General features: G+C 37.4%; 1 protein-coding gene across 1 annotated transcript; it reads left to right on the forward strand.

Moving 5' to 3' along the window:
* The first annotated feature begins 304 nt into the window (after positions 1 to 304).
* Positions 305 to 14,765, forward strand: NARS1 (asparaginyl-tRNA synthetase 1). The gene is made up of 15 exons (XM_077135378.1): positions 305 to 518; positions 1,526 to 1,608; positions 3,604 to 3,669; positions 3,771 to 3,863; positions 3,951 to 4,040; positions 5,062 to 5,140; positions 5,964 to 6,034; positions 7,735 to 7,821; positions 9,076 to 9,297; positions 9,410 to 9,609; positions 9,993 to 10,128; positions 10,460 to 10,573; positions 12,624 to 12,755; positions 13,045 to 13,176; positions 13,685 to 14,765. Exons 1-15 carry the CDS (start codon positions 476 to 478, stop codon positions 13,814 to 13,816), a joined length of 1,680 nt encoding a protein of 559 aa, XP_076991493.1. The 5' UTR covers positions 305 to 475; the 3' UTR covers positions 13,817 to 14,765.
* Positions 14,766 to 16,254: the final 1,489 nt, after the last annotated feature.

Genomic DNA, 16,254 nt, shown 5'->3' on the forward strand with positions numbered 1-16,254 from the left:
CTACCCCATGCGTTCCCGGCGCTTAATACATTTGATGATGACACGAATTCAATAAGCATTTCATCATCTGGGACCGGGAACGAAATCCTTGGTTCAGTTCCCGGCGCGCCTAGGGCTGGGGGCGAGAACTAGAAGATTCAGGAAGAAAAGTTTGGGAAATGGAGAACCAAAGGAGAGAGATCAAAGCCCTGCCGAGTCGCAGGGAATCTCCACGAGGTGGCGCCCACGCACAGCAGCGCAGCGTGCGCGAGGGGCGGGGCTCAGGCTCGTCTCTGGACCACTAAAAAGATGACTCTCACTAAAAATGGCGGCTCCGGCGTCACTTGCCCACCTCCTGTAACCAATGGCACTCCAACGCCCTGGTGACTCAACTGGGGCGACGGCGGCAAGGGCGTTCGTTACATGATGCAACTCTCAAGTCGGGGAAGGTGCCGGTGAACGCTGGGCTGACGAGGCGGCGGCAGCGTTGCACACGATGTCTTTGGAGGTGACCAGGGCTACCGCGGGGATGGTGCTAGGTGAGTGAGACTTGGGGACCCGGGTGTTTGAATGTGGCGCCGTGCTCCTTGCCTGGGTCGGGAACCTTGTGCGGCGTGTTCCCCGCCGAGGGCCGACGCCTGCTTTAGTGCCTGGTAGGGAGTGCGCTCCCTGTGAGTATTTGCAGGATGAATTAAGGCAGGAGGAGGGCCTGGACCCGCCGTGGGCCCGGGACTCTGCGGCCTGGCCGGGGCTCTCCTCGGCCCTGTGATTCCGCCGCGGGAATGGCGACCGCTCTGGACTTAACCCTACTGCGAAAAATACGGTGATTCAGCTGAGACCTAGGCCTTGGGAAGTTGTTGAGAGATCAGTTTACCGCCCACATTTTAAAGAGTGGTCTTAAGAAGGGGCTTTAGAGATTTGCTTATTCTCTTTCACACCTTGTCAGTTTTATTGAGATTTCCAGGAAGACCTTATGGTGCAGTAGAGAAAGAAAAAGATTTAGCAGGCTGATTGATGTCATTGTTCAGACGTAGTAATTGTTAGGCCTTCTGTCATTTAACACTGGTTTCCTTTAAAAATCAGAGGAAACTGGTGTTTATTTGACCGGGATATCTGATTTATATGTGTCACTTTATTTCATCCTCCCTACTGCCCTTCAAAATATATGTGTCTCCTTTTCCTCTTTTCCAGATGAGGAACTAAGTTTGGCGAGATTAAGTAAATTGCCCAGAGTCAGTTAGGCTTTTAAGATACCACATCCAAGATTCTAACTTGGCTGGCTAATTCCAAAGTCCTTGGTTTATTTTTTGAGAAGCAGTATCACCAATTGAAATTATTAAAGTTCATTCTGAAAAGCCACGTTTGTAATAAATAAGCTTTTATGAGATGGATATCATTGGAATGAGAGGAGGAAATAATTATAATTTCCTTTGGATGATGGTAGTTTTTACTGCACAGATATTGCTAAGTTTACAAAAGAATGGATAAAGTAGTTGCAGTACAGTTATTAGCCAAACAAGCGACTTATTCTCATTCTTTAAAACAGGAGAACTATATGTCTCGGATCGAGAAGGAAATGATGCTACTGGTGATGGAACCAAGGAGAAACCTTTTAAAACAGGTCTAAAGGTAGTGCCTTTTCTCTTTAAGAAAAAGACTTTTGTTTACTAACAACAAATATCTATTATTGTGTCACTTGTCAACAATTTTATCTCAAGCACTTGGTTTTGAAGAGAATTTTCAGAGAAGGAAAAGTATTTGGTGCATACAGATATGTACCTTTTAGGGTATTAAATGATCCAAGTCTAAACTTATTTGCACTTTTAAAAAGGGTACTTCTTTCCTTCCTTACCGTATAGCATTGTATCTTGGAATTTATTTTTCTGCAGAGTCAAAATATGTTTTTTCAATTTGTATAGAAATAAAAGTCACCTTCCTTCAGTCACATAGAGCTCTTTCCCAGGTTTTTCCAAACCGATCCTTAATGGGCTTTTTGGTAAATTTACCCTAGTTCAGACTATAGCCCTAAGCCTTCAGACTCAAAGACCTTATTTATATTAGTACACCAAGAGTGGTCCCACATCTCAGAGACTGACTCTCTTGTGAGTCTGGAGCTTGAAATCAGAATGCCACTCTATTAATTTACTTTTCTTTCTCAGGACCTAGAACCCTGGAATATGTTTAGTGCATTCTCTCTCAGCAGACTTACATGGGAAGCCAAATACAGAGCAGAAGGTTTCTTTGAGAGCCCAGACTCAGAACATGAGTGTTCGGTGAGACGGTGATAATGGGATCAGGGCCATTAATGGCCCAAGACACTCATCTTACATTAGCCGTGGGCTTGCTGTTTGAGCTGGAAGGCTAGCATCCATTGACCACAGCCCTCCACGTGGACAACCACAAAAGGAAGACAGTTAGAACTCCTTTCTTGGAGAGTGCTAGGAAATGCACTGTTCCCTGACACACCTTTCTGTGCATCCATGCCTGGCTAATCCTTTTTGTTACCTGTGTTAGGATATTTATTTAGCTTATTATCAAGTCTCCTGTTGGAGTATTTCCTCCGCTTTTGAGTGGGTCTATATAGTTAAGCTTTAGTGGGTCTTTTTAACTCTTGGAAATCATATTCTCTCATTTCTGTGTCATTGGGATGTGTCCTTGGGGCTTTCCAAAATTGACAACTCAGGATAAGGTAACATTTGCAGTATGTCACTGATAGCAAAAGTGTGCGGTTCTTGCTTAGGAAATTATAGCTTGGCTCTTTCACTTTCAGCAATTAAAGAGGGAACAGGTCAGATTGTCAGGATTTACAAATCGATTATTTACAAACAGTACTACAAAGTCTAATTGTTAAAATGATGAACTCTCATGGGTGTTTTTAAAATATCCAGATTTCCTCTTCTGCAGCAGTCATTGAGTTGGGATCAATGTTGTATCAAGATGAGAAGTATATTTTAGGTCTGGAAATTAGACCTTTAGAAAGTCACTTTAGATCCTACTACTGAAAAGAGTAATTTAGCATTTATTGGTTGAGTTCATACCTTTGGAGAAATTTTAAGATAATATTTGAGGCAGTTAATAAAACATCTTTTATACTTTCAACTGTCTACTTTTAAAAAGAAACACAGTAAAATGTAAAATGAGGTAGAATACAGCAGTAGCTCCTGTGTCCTAGTACGGGTCTAAGGCGGTATTACACATGGGGGAGTTTTTCAGCTGAAGCGAAGCTTAGCCTTTGGTGTATGTAGCGGTTATTGTTTTGAAAGAGTTTAAAACACATCTTACACACTTCTCTGATTACTAACACAGGAGTAACCTTTCAGATGTGACCCAGGATTATTCTCTTGGTCCTTACAACTATTTAAAAAGTGTTGCTTCTAATCTACTTATACTGGACAACTGAGCTAGCTAGAATTGTTTGTGAAAGAATCTGTGGGTTCTACTGTAAGCAAACTTGCAGTAGTAAGTAAAATTAATATTAATTTTTTGCTGTTGGGATCTTTACATTTTCTTCTTGGCTCTTGATTATGTTCTAGATTGTTAAAGTTATCCCATAAATGGGTGTTATATTGATTTTAAATACTGTGCCATGTTAAGGAAATTTTCTTTGTTTCTATCCTACCCAAGGCTCTCATGACAGTAGGAAAAGAACCGTTTCCTACCATTTATGTGGATTCACAAAAAGAAAATGAGGTAGAGTGAACCACAGTTTTACAGAATTAAATTTTCTGAATAAATTTTTCATTAGACTGTAGGAATTTTGAAAAAAATTAAATATCTTGTTTTGTCTCAAGAGGTGGGATATTATTTCCAAATCACAGATGAAGAACATTAAAAAAATGTGGCATAGGGAACAAATGAAGAGTGAATCCCGGGAAAAAAAAGAGGTGAGCAGTGAATTTGTCCCTGTAAATATTTTTTAAAGTTAGAACATTGGAAACCCATTTAACAAATCGCTTGATCATTAAAATCAGGCAGAAGACAATTTGCGAAGAGAAAAGAACCTGGAGGAAGCAAAGAAGATTACCATTAAAAATGATCCAAGTCTTCCAGAGCCAAAATGTGTAAGTGAAGCACAATATGTATTGTTTCAAATATCGTACCTGTAGCTACATCAAACATTTTTATTTGCAAGGGGCGTGTCATGTAGTTTTTTTCCTCTGTATTGTCTTCACTTTCCTTTTCAGAAGAAATAGAGAGGAGTAACTTTATTTAGAGTTATGAAGCTCGTTCTTTTGGGGCTAATTTTATTATAACGTTACATTTAAAAAGTCTGCATTTTTTAATGTAACTGCGTGTTGAACAAATTCTGCCCCAACTACAAGCCACCACTGGCTGTGCTGTGTGGTGTTGGTGAAGTGATTTTACTCTTTATAAGTGTTTCCTCATTATAACATGAAATACTTGAAATCCATGCTTTTCATGATTTTTAAAAGTTGGATTCACTCTTCTTCCTTATGTATTTTTCCTGGAACCCAAACAGAGTGCTAGACTATGACTAGACATGGTTTGATTTAAAATAATTCTTGTTGTTGATGAATTAATCATGTTTTCCCCCTTTCTTAGCGATGGAGCTGCTTCCTAGGTTGCTTTCACCATTCCCTTCTGCTTCACGTTTCCTTTCTCCTTCATCCCCCAAACAAAAGTCTAGCCTTCCTTAGCTTCTAAGTCTCACAGTATACTGTGGGGACAAGGAAAAGCTTCTGTTGTGGACTAGGATTGGTGGTATCATGGGGAGCACATTTACACTCGTGACTAATTGGATTAATTTGTTACTTGTTTTTATATGGCAGTATCTGAAAAGAATTGGCTGTGCTTTGAGAACCAGAGAATTTGTGGTTGATATTTGGATATTCTTCTGGGTGTTTCTCATTGCCAGTTTTGCACTAAGAGTGAGGAGAGTTGGAGATATTTTTAACTGCTTCAGTATGGTTAAATTTTTTGGCTCTTACCTACAGTTTGTGACTCTCTTCATTTTACACATTTGTGAATTTTTTTATTCATCTGTACAATATTTGTGAAAAAGTTGGTAGGTGATATGTTAAATGACATGATTGTCAACTATTATTCATTTTAACTTGACAGGTGAAGATTCATGCATTAGAAGCCCACAGAGGCCAAAGAGTAAAGGTGTTTGGCTGGGTCCATAGGCTGCGTAGGCAAGGTAAGCAGTAGAACTTTTCTCTCTTTTTAATTTTAAACATCTCTGGTTTTATACGAATAAAAACATAAACATACTTAGTTAAGGGCTTTTATTTGGGGTATGTTGGCTATTTAAAAGATATGCAATGAATGATTCATACTCTCAATTTTTTTTTTAATTTAACAACTAGTGAGAATTTGAAAAATTATTTAAATGCCATTTTAAATGGAAGCATCCACAGTGATTCCGAGGTACCCAGTAAATATTTGACAAATTGAATTTAGTGATGTAATGAAAAATGGAATGTATTATAGGAAGTTCAGAGCCAAGTCTGAAACTTGATGTTAGTAGCTTTGACTTTTATAATTCATATATTTGCATTAGTCCTTAGCCCTGACATTTTTTTTCTCTTTTTATTATTTGTCACGTTTTTATTGTAAGGGCAATCAAATCCTTTGTAAAAAGAGATGAGACCTACATAAGAAAAGGTGATTCTGTTCACGCTATTTATGCACCTCCCACCAAATGCACAGTTGCACAGATTTCAAAGGGAAATAAAACAGGATCCCTCAACTCCAGTGGCTTCCATTCTTGCTTTTGCACTCAATTTATGAGGATCAGGAGGAATTTGAAAGTACAGTGAAGATAAAAATACAGTGTGGATACTGAGTAGTACCATTTTTGAAGAAATGGGCAGTCTGAAGAAAGGGGACCACATGGGAGGGTCGAACTTCTTTAGTTTACAACCTTGGTGTTTCCATTGTATAAGATAAGATTATGAACAAATATTTTTTTTAAGTGCCTTGCAAACAGTCTAGCCCAAATTTCTTTTTCTCATTTTTAGGAAAGAATTTAATGTTTTTGGTGTTGCGGGATGGTACCGGTTATCTGCAGTGTGTCTTGTCGGATGAGCTGGTAATTTTCTTTTATTTATGGACAAGATAAGATTTGTTTCAGTAGGCTTCTGTTTTGTTAGTTTTGGAAATTTTGCTTATTTAAAACTTCCTATTAATGAAAATATTGTAACACATAAAAAATAGAGTAGTATGAAGGATCCCCATGTGCCGTTGCCCAGCTCCAGTCATCACCAAATACGGCCACTCCTGGTTTACATCTCCCCATCACCCAAGACAGCATGACATTGCATCTGAGTGCATCTGCATGTATGCATCTCTGAGAAAAAAGATATTTTAAATGTTGTCACACTACCCTTATCACACCCCCACAAATTAACGATAACTCCTAATATCTAATACACTGTCAGATTCTCCCAGCTGAGTCGTAATGCCTTTTTCAATTGGTTGATTTGAAGGAGGAACCAAATAAGATCAGCTGCATCTAGCCGATAATCTCTGACGTCTCTGTGAATCTATAATAGCTCTCTCTTTTCACTCTTCTTTCCCCACCCCCTTGCCATTTGTTGTTGTTTGCCCTGTGGGATTTTTCACATTTAGGGTTTGGTTCCTTGCATCGCCTTTGAACTTGTTCTTACAGCCTTTGTATTTCTTGCAAGCTAGAAGTTAGGTCCAATGAAAATCAGATTCCATTTTTTTGGGTTTTGTTTTTGGCAAGGCTACTTCATGGGTGAGGTGCTATGCTTCCAGTTTAATCACAGCAAGAAGCACATACTGTTCATTTGTCTTGATATATGATTAGTGGGTTAAGGTGTTGACAGCTTGGTTCCCTCCTTTAAAAAGTTGCTTATCACTTTTCTCCTATTGGTTTTAGCAAATATCGAAGATTGTCCAATAGATGCTGTTTGTTAATTTAATAGTCTGGATTAAAAAAGAATAGGCTGCCTGGATACTTTTAAGCAATGTGGGCTAGTGTCATTTAAGCATGTGTATATGTAAAGTGTAGCCTTACATATATATGCCTCTATATAAGTAAATTTCCCACAAAGAATAGCTATTCTTTTTTTTAATTTATTTATTAAAAAAATTTAACAAACGAACTAAAACATTAATATGTGATCATTCCGTTCTACATATATAATCAATAATTCACAATATGATCACTTAGTTGCATATTCATCATTTCTTAGAACATTTGCATCAGTTCAGAAAAAGAAATAAAAAACAACAGGAAGTGATCAATAAAAGGGAGGGGTAAGGGTATGGTATGTAAAATTCTTTTTTTCTGTTTTTGTTTTATTTTTCTGTTGTCTTTTAATTTCTTTTTCTGAATTGATGCAAATATTCTGGGAAATGATCATGATGATGACCATGCAACTATGTGATGATATTGTGAAATGCTGAGTGTATGTGTTGGGAATGTTTGTGTTTCTTTCTTGTAATTTTTTTTTAATTAATAAAAAATTTTAAAGAAAAGACAACAGAAAAAGAAATAAAACGAGAACAGAAAAAAAAAAAGATTATGCATACCATACCCCTTACCCCTCGCCTTCATTGATCACTAGCATTTCAAACTAAATTTATTTTAACATTTGAAGAATAGCTATTCTTAATTAACATTAAAGATTGATGACTATCTCACTCCTTATTTGACGGGTATAGGACCAAATAACTTATTTGAATAATCCCCTTAGCTCTCTGTATGTTAGAATATTTCAGTGCAACTGTGATTAGCTGAGTTTGCCCTTCCATCTTTTCTAGTGTCAGTGTTACAACGGGGTGGTTCTGTCCACCGAGAGCAGTGTCGCAGTGTATGGTACTCTAAATCTCATGCCAAAGGGGAAACAGGTGAGTGGGTTGAGTTCCTTACTAGGTGAGTAGAGTATGTGTGTGTGTTTGTTTTCTCGCTGTATCTTCCATATGTTCTTTCTTTTTGGTATTTGACATATAAATACAAAAGTGTGTTGCACTTGTTAAATTTTTACTGTATCTTTTCCTTTGCAGTGAAACAACGTACATGTTGAAATATATACAAGACATATAAAAGTCAGAATTCGGGGATTTCCAACTTTGTAGAATTTCTGAATAAATCTCATAAGTTATAATATATCCACTGTGCTTTGGATGTGTGAATAATTTTCATCTAGGAAGAGTAAAAAAATAGTCCTTAACTCCTCCAAAAATTTTTTAGTATAGAGCAGTGAACTAAATCTGAAACTTTCTGAATTGGAGTTTGAAAGCCTCTTTCAACAAACGTAAATATCACTCTGATTTTCAGAGAATTGTATGTTCTCTAGTCAGCAAGAACCTCAACTATAACAGTTCCAGTTACTTCTTAGTAATTATAGTTCAAATGATTGCTGTGGTTATAGTTGTGGTTAGGAAAGAAAACAAACAAATGTGGCATATCAGCCACCAGAGGGAGCTCCAAGGTCCCACTAATAGCAGACTAGAAATGGTGAAAAAGATCTCAGAGTGTTCATGTAAAAGAATCTGTATTAAGAATATGTATTTCATAGAAGTTGACTGACTTTTCCTGGAAATAATGTAATTACAAAATAGAGTGATTGTCATGACATTATTTGTTGTCTAGTGTTTACCATCAAGTCAGTTACATATTCCAGGATATGTGTCTTTTGATTGCTTTTAATGGACATATTAGGGAGAATTTGTAACTTTACGATATATGGGTTTCAAAGGGAAATAACTTTAAGTAAAACCTTTGCATTTAAGTAGTTTTTCAATGTGGATAAATAGCTTATTTTAAATTACAAGCCGAAGGCTAGAACCTTTATCAAAATGTTAACAGTAGTTAGTTACTCCAGGTTGTGGGATTCCAGACTGTTTTCTAGTTTTGTTTTTCTGTCTTTTTATAATGTATGTGTACATGTGTGCATTTGCTCTGAAATAGTAAATATAACAATATTAATATAAAATTGGATTGTTGCCTCTTTGCTTTTAGAGTGCTAGAAATGATGAGGGTCTTCATAATATCAGCTTGCCAAAAATTTTGACATACATTTAAATCTTCAATACTATTAATTTTATTGTTGCTCCCTTCTCCCTCCCTTTCTTCCCTTCCCCTGCTTTTGTAAAATTTAGGCTCCAGGGGGCCATGAGCTGAATTGTGACTTCTGGGAACTAATTGGGTTGGCCCCTGCTGGAGGAGCTGATAACCTGATCAACGAAGAGTCTGATGTTGACGTCCAGCTTAACAACAGGCACATGATGATCCGAGGAGAAAACATGTCCAAAATCTTAAAAGCACGGTCAATGGTTACCAGGTGCTTTAGAGACCATTTCTTTGATAGAGGATACTATGAAGTAAGTGTGTATTCTTCATCTTTTGCAAATAATACTTTTTTTGCCAGTTAATAACCTTGGATGGGGGTGCTCACAGTCGGTGTTTATGTACTCCTTCTCTGCATCTGAACAGATCACTCCTCCGACATTAGTACAAACACAAGTGGAAGGTGGCGCTACACTCTTCAAGCTTGACTACTTCGGGGAGGAGGCATTTTTGACTCAGTCCTCTCAGTTGTACCTGGAGACCTGCATCCCGGCTCTGGGTGATGTGTTCTGCATTGCGCAGTCCTACAGGGCAGAACAGTCTAGGACACGCAGGCACCTGGCAGAGTATGGAATTGCCTTTTTCTTTTCCTTTTCTTTCTTAGAAAATGTCTTTATAGAAGGAATCTTTATATAGGCAAATGATGTTTGTAGGTAAGAAAATTTGATAACTTACGACAAATGAAGGGCAGTTAAATAAATTAATGGATGAAAATGTGAAGCAGTTTTGTCTCTTAGGTCACCACTAGGGTCTGTTCTCACTGAGCCTTGACTCTTGATGTGAAGAAGAAATCACTACTCAAGGGAGAAGAAGTTTAAAACTAATTTGCAGAATTGGTTAGCAGTGTTGGCGTTTTGCCTTTTGGGGAATTTCCTGTGATTAAAATCCTTGTCTGAGAGAAGCTTAGCTTAAGAGAAGAGCAGCTCTGAGACAGTGTCTTGTTCTTCAGATACGCTCATGTTGAAGCAGAGTGCCCTTTCCTGACCTTTGAGGACCTTCTGAACCGCCTGGAGGACCTGGTTTGTGATGTGGTAGATAGAGTCTTGAAATCATCCGCAGCAAGCATAGTATATGAACTCAACCCGGTAGGTGGTGTGCTGTATGGAAATGAACAACTGCAGATCTTTCTAAGAAAACAGTAAAGCCTTCCCTCTCAATTTGTGTACGTTAAATAGGTTGTAAGCTAAAAAAGTTGACTAATAGGTGAAGGCAAAAATTGGATAGTCATTGCCAATAATTTCGTAGTATTTTAACTTATATAAAAGGAGGTAAATATTTATTTCCCACTTTGAGGAATGTTACCCTGTTTTGTAGTCTGACATGATAATTTATATTAGGGGCAAATAGTTTTTAATAACAGAAATCTTAATGCTAATGGTTTCTTTTTATACACTGTAATTTTCCTTTCTCCTACAGAACTTCAAGCCTCCTAAACGGCCTTTCAAACGGATGAACTATTCAGATGCCATTGTGTGGCTAAAAGAACACAATATAAAGAAAGAAGATGGAACTTTCTATGAATTTGGAGAAGTATGTATTTCTTAATCATTGTTTGAAAGGTGGCCTTAGGTTTACATGGATTGCTACTTATGCATAATAAATCAGTTTATGCAAGAGGCATCTGCTGGTCTTCAGATAAATGTAATAATAGAAAGAACCTACTTGGGGTTATTTGAAAATTTGTTAAGAGATAACCTTAAAACAGTACCTTTTCTGTAATGTTCAGTGAGTATTAGCAGTATTTTAGCAAACCTCATCCGTTGTCATTTACCTCTTTCCTCTTCTTTCATTGTTAATCCATGGCTTCAATTCATAAGCTCTACCCATAATTCACTAGGATAGCAGAGATGCTTTAGAAGGTTGTAAACTCTTTGAAATTAAGTGCAAAATGTTGTTGTATGTATATACTTGTTCTATTAGAGAAAAGAACGGGAGCTTTAAAAAGGGATTCCTATCCCTAAAATAGTAATTGAAAATTCTTTCTTATGGAAGGAGATTCAAAGAAAAAAACAGCTTTAGGTTAAAATGCAAAACTGAAAGAGAAGGAGGGGCCTTAAATGGGGAAGGTGGCCTATTATCTTAGATAAACTTAGTTTGTTTGTGTTGCCTTGACCACCCTCCCAGTGTGTATTGGGGGTGTAGACAACCTCTTAACCATTACTTTCATAATATTTGCAAATCTCATTGTTGTATAGATGAAGTGGGAGTAGCTACTGCTAACTACAGCTTTGTTGTTTTTTCCAGGAAGGAATTTGTGGAGAAGACAGTATAGTAGGCCTATATAAATTATTTTCATTGTTTCATATTTGAATTTATGATAATTAATAATACAATTTAGTACTGAAAACTTGAGTAATATTAGTACTTAAAATGCAGCAGAATAGTGTAATTGAATGGAAGGCAGACTTGGAGTCACAGGATTTAGGTCCCACTTCTGTCCTTACCAGCTGTGTAACTGAAGGCTTGTAGCCTTGCCTCTCTGATTCCTACTCTCTATCTTGAAGTTAGCATCCAGTTTGCAAGCTTGTTAGAATTAAATGAACTAAGCTCCTTTCAGGGTCCATGGCACAGGAAGGCTTCAATGCATGTCAGCATTTAACACTCACTGATAACAACATGTTCACATGAAGATGCTGGATTAGATAAATGGTCTTCAGACCTTTTGGGGGTTATGTAATAAGACCCCTTTTCCCCTATTTAAATCTTACACAGAGCTCCAGTATATAAAGCAGATAAAAGCTGAGAGACCAGAGCCTCTCCCACTTCATCTCCCATTTCCCCTCCACACCTCAGAGGGCTCAAGGCTCCAGGGACCAGAGCTTGAAAACTGCTGTGCCAGGTGATTGCCAAGGTCCACTTCAGTTTTTACATTAAACAAGGCAGCGTGTCTGTCAGTCTCCTTAATCAGTTTTTACTGGGACAAGAATTTTCAGTTTTAACTTGAGTTTTTGTATGGTTTACTTAAGGCTGTTTTGAGAGAGGAACTGATTAGCTTGATTTGTCACCATCTAACATTTCTTGGCTAACTGTTCCACATGTGGCTACTTTTGGAAATTTGACATTGGTTGTCTTGTGACTGTGTCTTACTACTGAAGGCATAACTATTACATGTTAACAGAAAATAAGTACAATTAACAGGAGAGTTTAAAGATTAGCATCATTAATAGCATGCTCTGTGTGGAGATCAGTGATGTTCTGAAGTGTTCACTGATTATCTTCTGCCTTATGGGACTAGCTGGACAACTTTCCCTTCAGAGGTAGATAAAACTAGCCACTGAGCAGCGTCTCATCACATTGATAATGTCTTGAGTTTTGTTTTTTCATTCCTCAAGCTGCTTGGTGCTTGAGATAACCTTATAGAAGGAGGCAATTTTTTTTACAGTTCATTTAATACTTGCATTTTTAAATATGTTTGTTCTCTGAAAGAAATGGCCCCTTAGGTAAGTGTGTATGTGTGGGTTATGTGCATTCTCCACTGTCTTGCTTGACTAGGACAAAGGGCGCACACTTGGTGAAAGAACTGCTTATGTCTTGTTGCATTCTGAGTAGTAAATGTTAATGAAGTCTCATTTAACCTCAGGATATCCCAGAAGCTCCTGAGAGATTGATGACAGACACCATTAATGAACCAATCTTGCTGTGTCGGTTTCCTGTAGAGATCAAATCCTTCTATATGCAGCGATGTCCTGAGGATTCCCGCCTCACTGAGTCTGTGAGTTTGTGACTCAAATAGTATCAGTAGTTTTGTTTGTTAAGTGGATGGAAACTGTCATTTGAAGTAAGGTCTAGCTCATGGCAAATATTTCATTATACATCTAGATGAATAATATTTAAAGTAATGTTTTTTTCTTCCCTGATGGGGGTAACATGCTCTGTTAATGATAGCATTTGAGTATCAGTAGTTATAGGAGCTTAACTATGTTTTCATTTAAACTTTAGAGCAATACTGTGTCTGATAGCCTAGTGGTAATTGCACAATTTATTTTTACTTTTATTTGAAGGTTGATGTATTGATGCCTAATGTTGGTGAGATTGTGGGAGGCTCAATGCGTATCTGGGATAGTGAAGAAATCCTGGCCGGCTATAAAAGGGAAGGGATTGACCCCACACCCTATTACTGGTATACAGATCAGGTAAAAACAACTATTTTTTAACATTGTTTAAAATTTTTTCATTGTAAAGTTCTGTATAAATTACAGTTTTTAAAAGGAGAATTCAAGGTGGTACTTGGGTGTTTGAGTGAGGTGTATTCTGTTTCATGCTTATAATAATGTGGCTTATGAGTATTGCCAGTTTTGTCTTTGGCCAAATTATATGTTGACTTCTATTGCTCATTGCTACTGAGTTTTTAAAAATATGTTATTTCAAGTCATTAGATCCTGTCAATACTTATAATTTTTCCTCTCATAAACAGAGACACTTACACTGAGTTTGAAATTTCTTCTTTGCAGGGTAGTACTTAATCCATGGTTTATTTTTCACCACCATATTATTTCTTCACACTTGATCTATGAAGGTTTATAGATTAAAGGTTGAATTCCTAATCATGATGAACTAATTCGTACCACAGTAGAAATGAACTGTTTTAGAAATTTTAAAGTAATTATGTGTTCCTCCCTCTCTCTCCTTTTCTTAAAACAGAGAAAATATGGAACATGCCCTCATGGAGGATATGGCTTGGGCTTGGAACGATTCTTAACTTGGATTCTGAATAGGTATCATATCCGAGATGTATGCTTATACCCTCGATTTGTCCAGCGCTGCAAGCCATAACCCATTTCTCCTACGCATTAGGAAAGAATACCGTTTATTAAAGGAGCAGACCTCGCCTCTTCAAAAAAAAAGTCAAAATCTTCCCCTTTTTTGTTTATTGGGATGTAACTTTCTGTTTTTTATCCCTACTACCATAAAAATAATCCAAATTACTTGAACATCAAGTGACACTGATGTTGTCATTTTAAGAAAACAAAATCCATTACAAAATTTTGGTGTATAACCCTGTAGATATGGATTCATTTCAGCACTTTGGTATACAGATACACCATGTTTTCAATTAAATAGTTTGTAATGATGTTCCAAGGCATCTTATAGTAAATTAATCTTTCTGTCCTTTTAAGTATAACTGGAATTTAATTTATATCATTTTATTCTATCAAGGAATTAAAAATCTTGGAGAAAAATTGACAACATGGGTGTGAAAATTTGCTAATTTTAGAACTGGATGTAATTCGGCAATAAATCCTGGGATCAAATTAATAGTCTTTTGCATCCATTATTAATCTTTTCTTAACATGTATAGCTCCTTATAATTCTGAGGCATATGAGTGGTACAGAAGAATTTGTAAAAATGGCATTGTCTTAAAGAAATTAAAGTAAGCATGATTCTCTTTTAGTAGTTAAATGATTCACATCTCTCCTAGCAGTGGTTTATGCTAAAGACACAGGCTGATCTTCCTAAGTAATTAAGAAGAAATGAGTTCTAAGAATTTATACCTGGAATCTTAATAACAACTGTAAGTGGCTGTTTGAGTTGTCCCCACCCTGTCCTCAGATCTAATCTATGTTAGCTTATTAACTCACAGCAGGCTTATTGAATGATTTCTTTTCAGATTTAGTTAATTTCCCCCAAAAAATGCATGTCATGTATTCTCAATAGGCTGTATTTCCAGCAATCAATAAATGGACACACATAAAATTACTGGCTTAATTTTTTAAAGCTAAACATTTCTGTCTCTCATTACTTCATGTTTTTTGCATTTTTTATTTTTTTGGTGTGTGTATATGTGACATTAGATATTGCTAAATTTAATAGATGTTATTAAAATTATATAATTTTAAGATAAGGAAAAGAAACTACTTTTTAAAAATTAAATACATGGGCCCTAGGTACGTCTTTTTTGTAATCTTTTGTGCATTATTTGTGGGCACATTCAATTTTATCCAATTCTGCAGCTGAGTTAAATGACAAATGGAAATGGGGCACTTATAATATATTTGGCCACACCTCCTTTGGATCTTCCTCTCTAGTTTAACCAAAGCAGCAGTCCCCAGAATCCCTTGTTGTTGAATGATGTGCTGCTTTCTTGACCTGTGATGCCTGTTCTTCCTCTACCTCCACTTCCCTGCTCAGCCTGGGAAGCATTCATCCTCAGCAGCTGTAGCCTCTCCTTTGGGAGAACTTTCTAACAACCTTTCCCCTTGTCTCATGCTGCTTTTTCTGGAACCCAGAACAGAACTGTACATTATATTTCTCTTATTTGGTTTATATAGTTGTTTCTCTATATTTGTATACAAGCTTTTTGTGGGTAGGGATGGGTTTTTATACTTTTTAGAATTCCCATCCTCAGGGCCTAACAAATTGTGGCACATAGCACTGCAAAAAGTGACGAGTGAATGAATGATTAGTTTCAGTCATTATTTCTAAGTAGATGACCATGCAGACTTCCTTTTGGAAAGCTCTCTATTTGTCCTTTGCACAACTTAAAAATACTTGGCGAAAACACAATACAAAGTGAAAACAACAGCAATGGAAAAGGTACACCCATGTTCGTCTAAAACCAACTCTTCTGACTAATGCATTTCTCTTGTTTGGCCTCACCAGGGCTGGAAACCTTGAGTTACTTGAGTTGCCCTTTCTCTGACCTCCAGTATATCAACCACCTGTGCCCATCCTCTCTATTTCTATCTTATCTCCCATTATTTCGCTTTCTTCACTTCCTCTTTGCCATTCCTCTCAATATTTCTCCCATAAACTGTGGCAACTGCCTGCTATTTGGTCTCCCTGCCTTCCCTCTCATGTGCACTCTAGCCCACACACTGCTCAGTTATTTTCCTCAAAACACAGCTCTGAATGGGCTACTCTTCTCAATGACTGTCATGACCATCAGTGACTACCTTCAGCCTGCACAAATAAGGTCCCAAGTCTTAAGCAGTTTGAGGGCTAGTCCAGCCTTATCTTGGAGACTCTCCCATGCCGGGTGGTGACCTCGTGAATGCCTTACTCTTGCTTCTCTGCCTGCACGCCGGGTCCCCAAGTTCAGTCTGATCCAATTCTACTCGTAAGTTCTAATAGCACCTTGGTGGAAAGGCATCCATCCCTTCATCCTCTCAGCCTGAAATAGTCTCACTTTTAATGGGAAGACTTCTCATCTTTTGATCCCATTCTATAAACATAGATTTCCTGGATGGACATAATACTTTTTTTTTCCCCC

Source organism: Tamandua tetradactyla, chromosome 18, assembly GCF_023851605.1.
Source record: "Tamandua tetradactyla isolate mTamTet1 chromosome 18, mTamTet1.pri, whole genome shotgun sequence".
Lineage (NCBI taxonomy): Eukaryota > Metazoa > Chordata > Mammalia > Pilosa > Myrmecophagidae > Tamandua > Tamandua tetradactyla.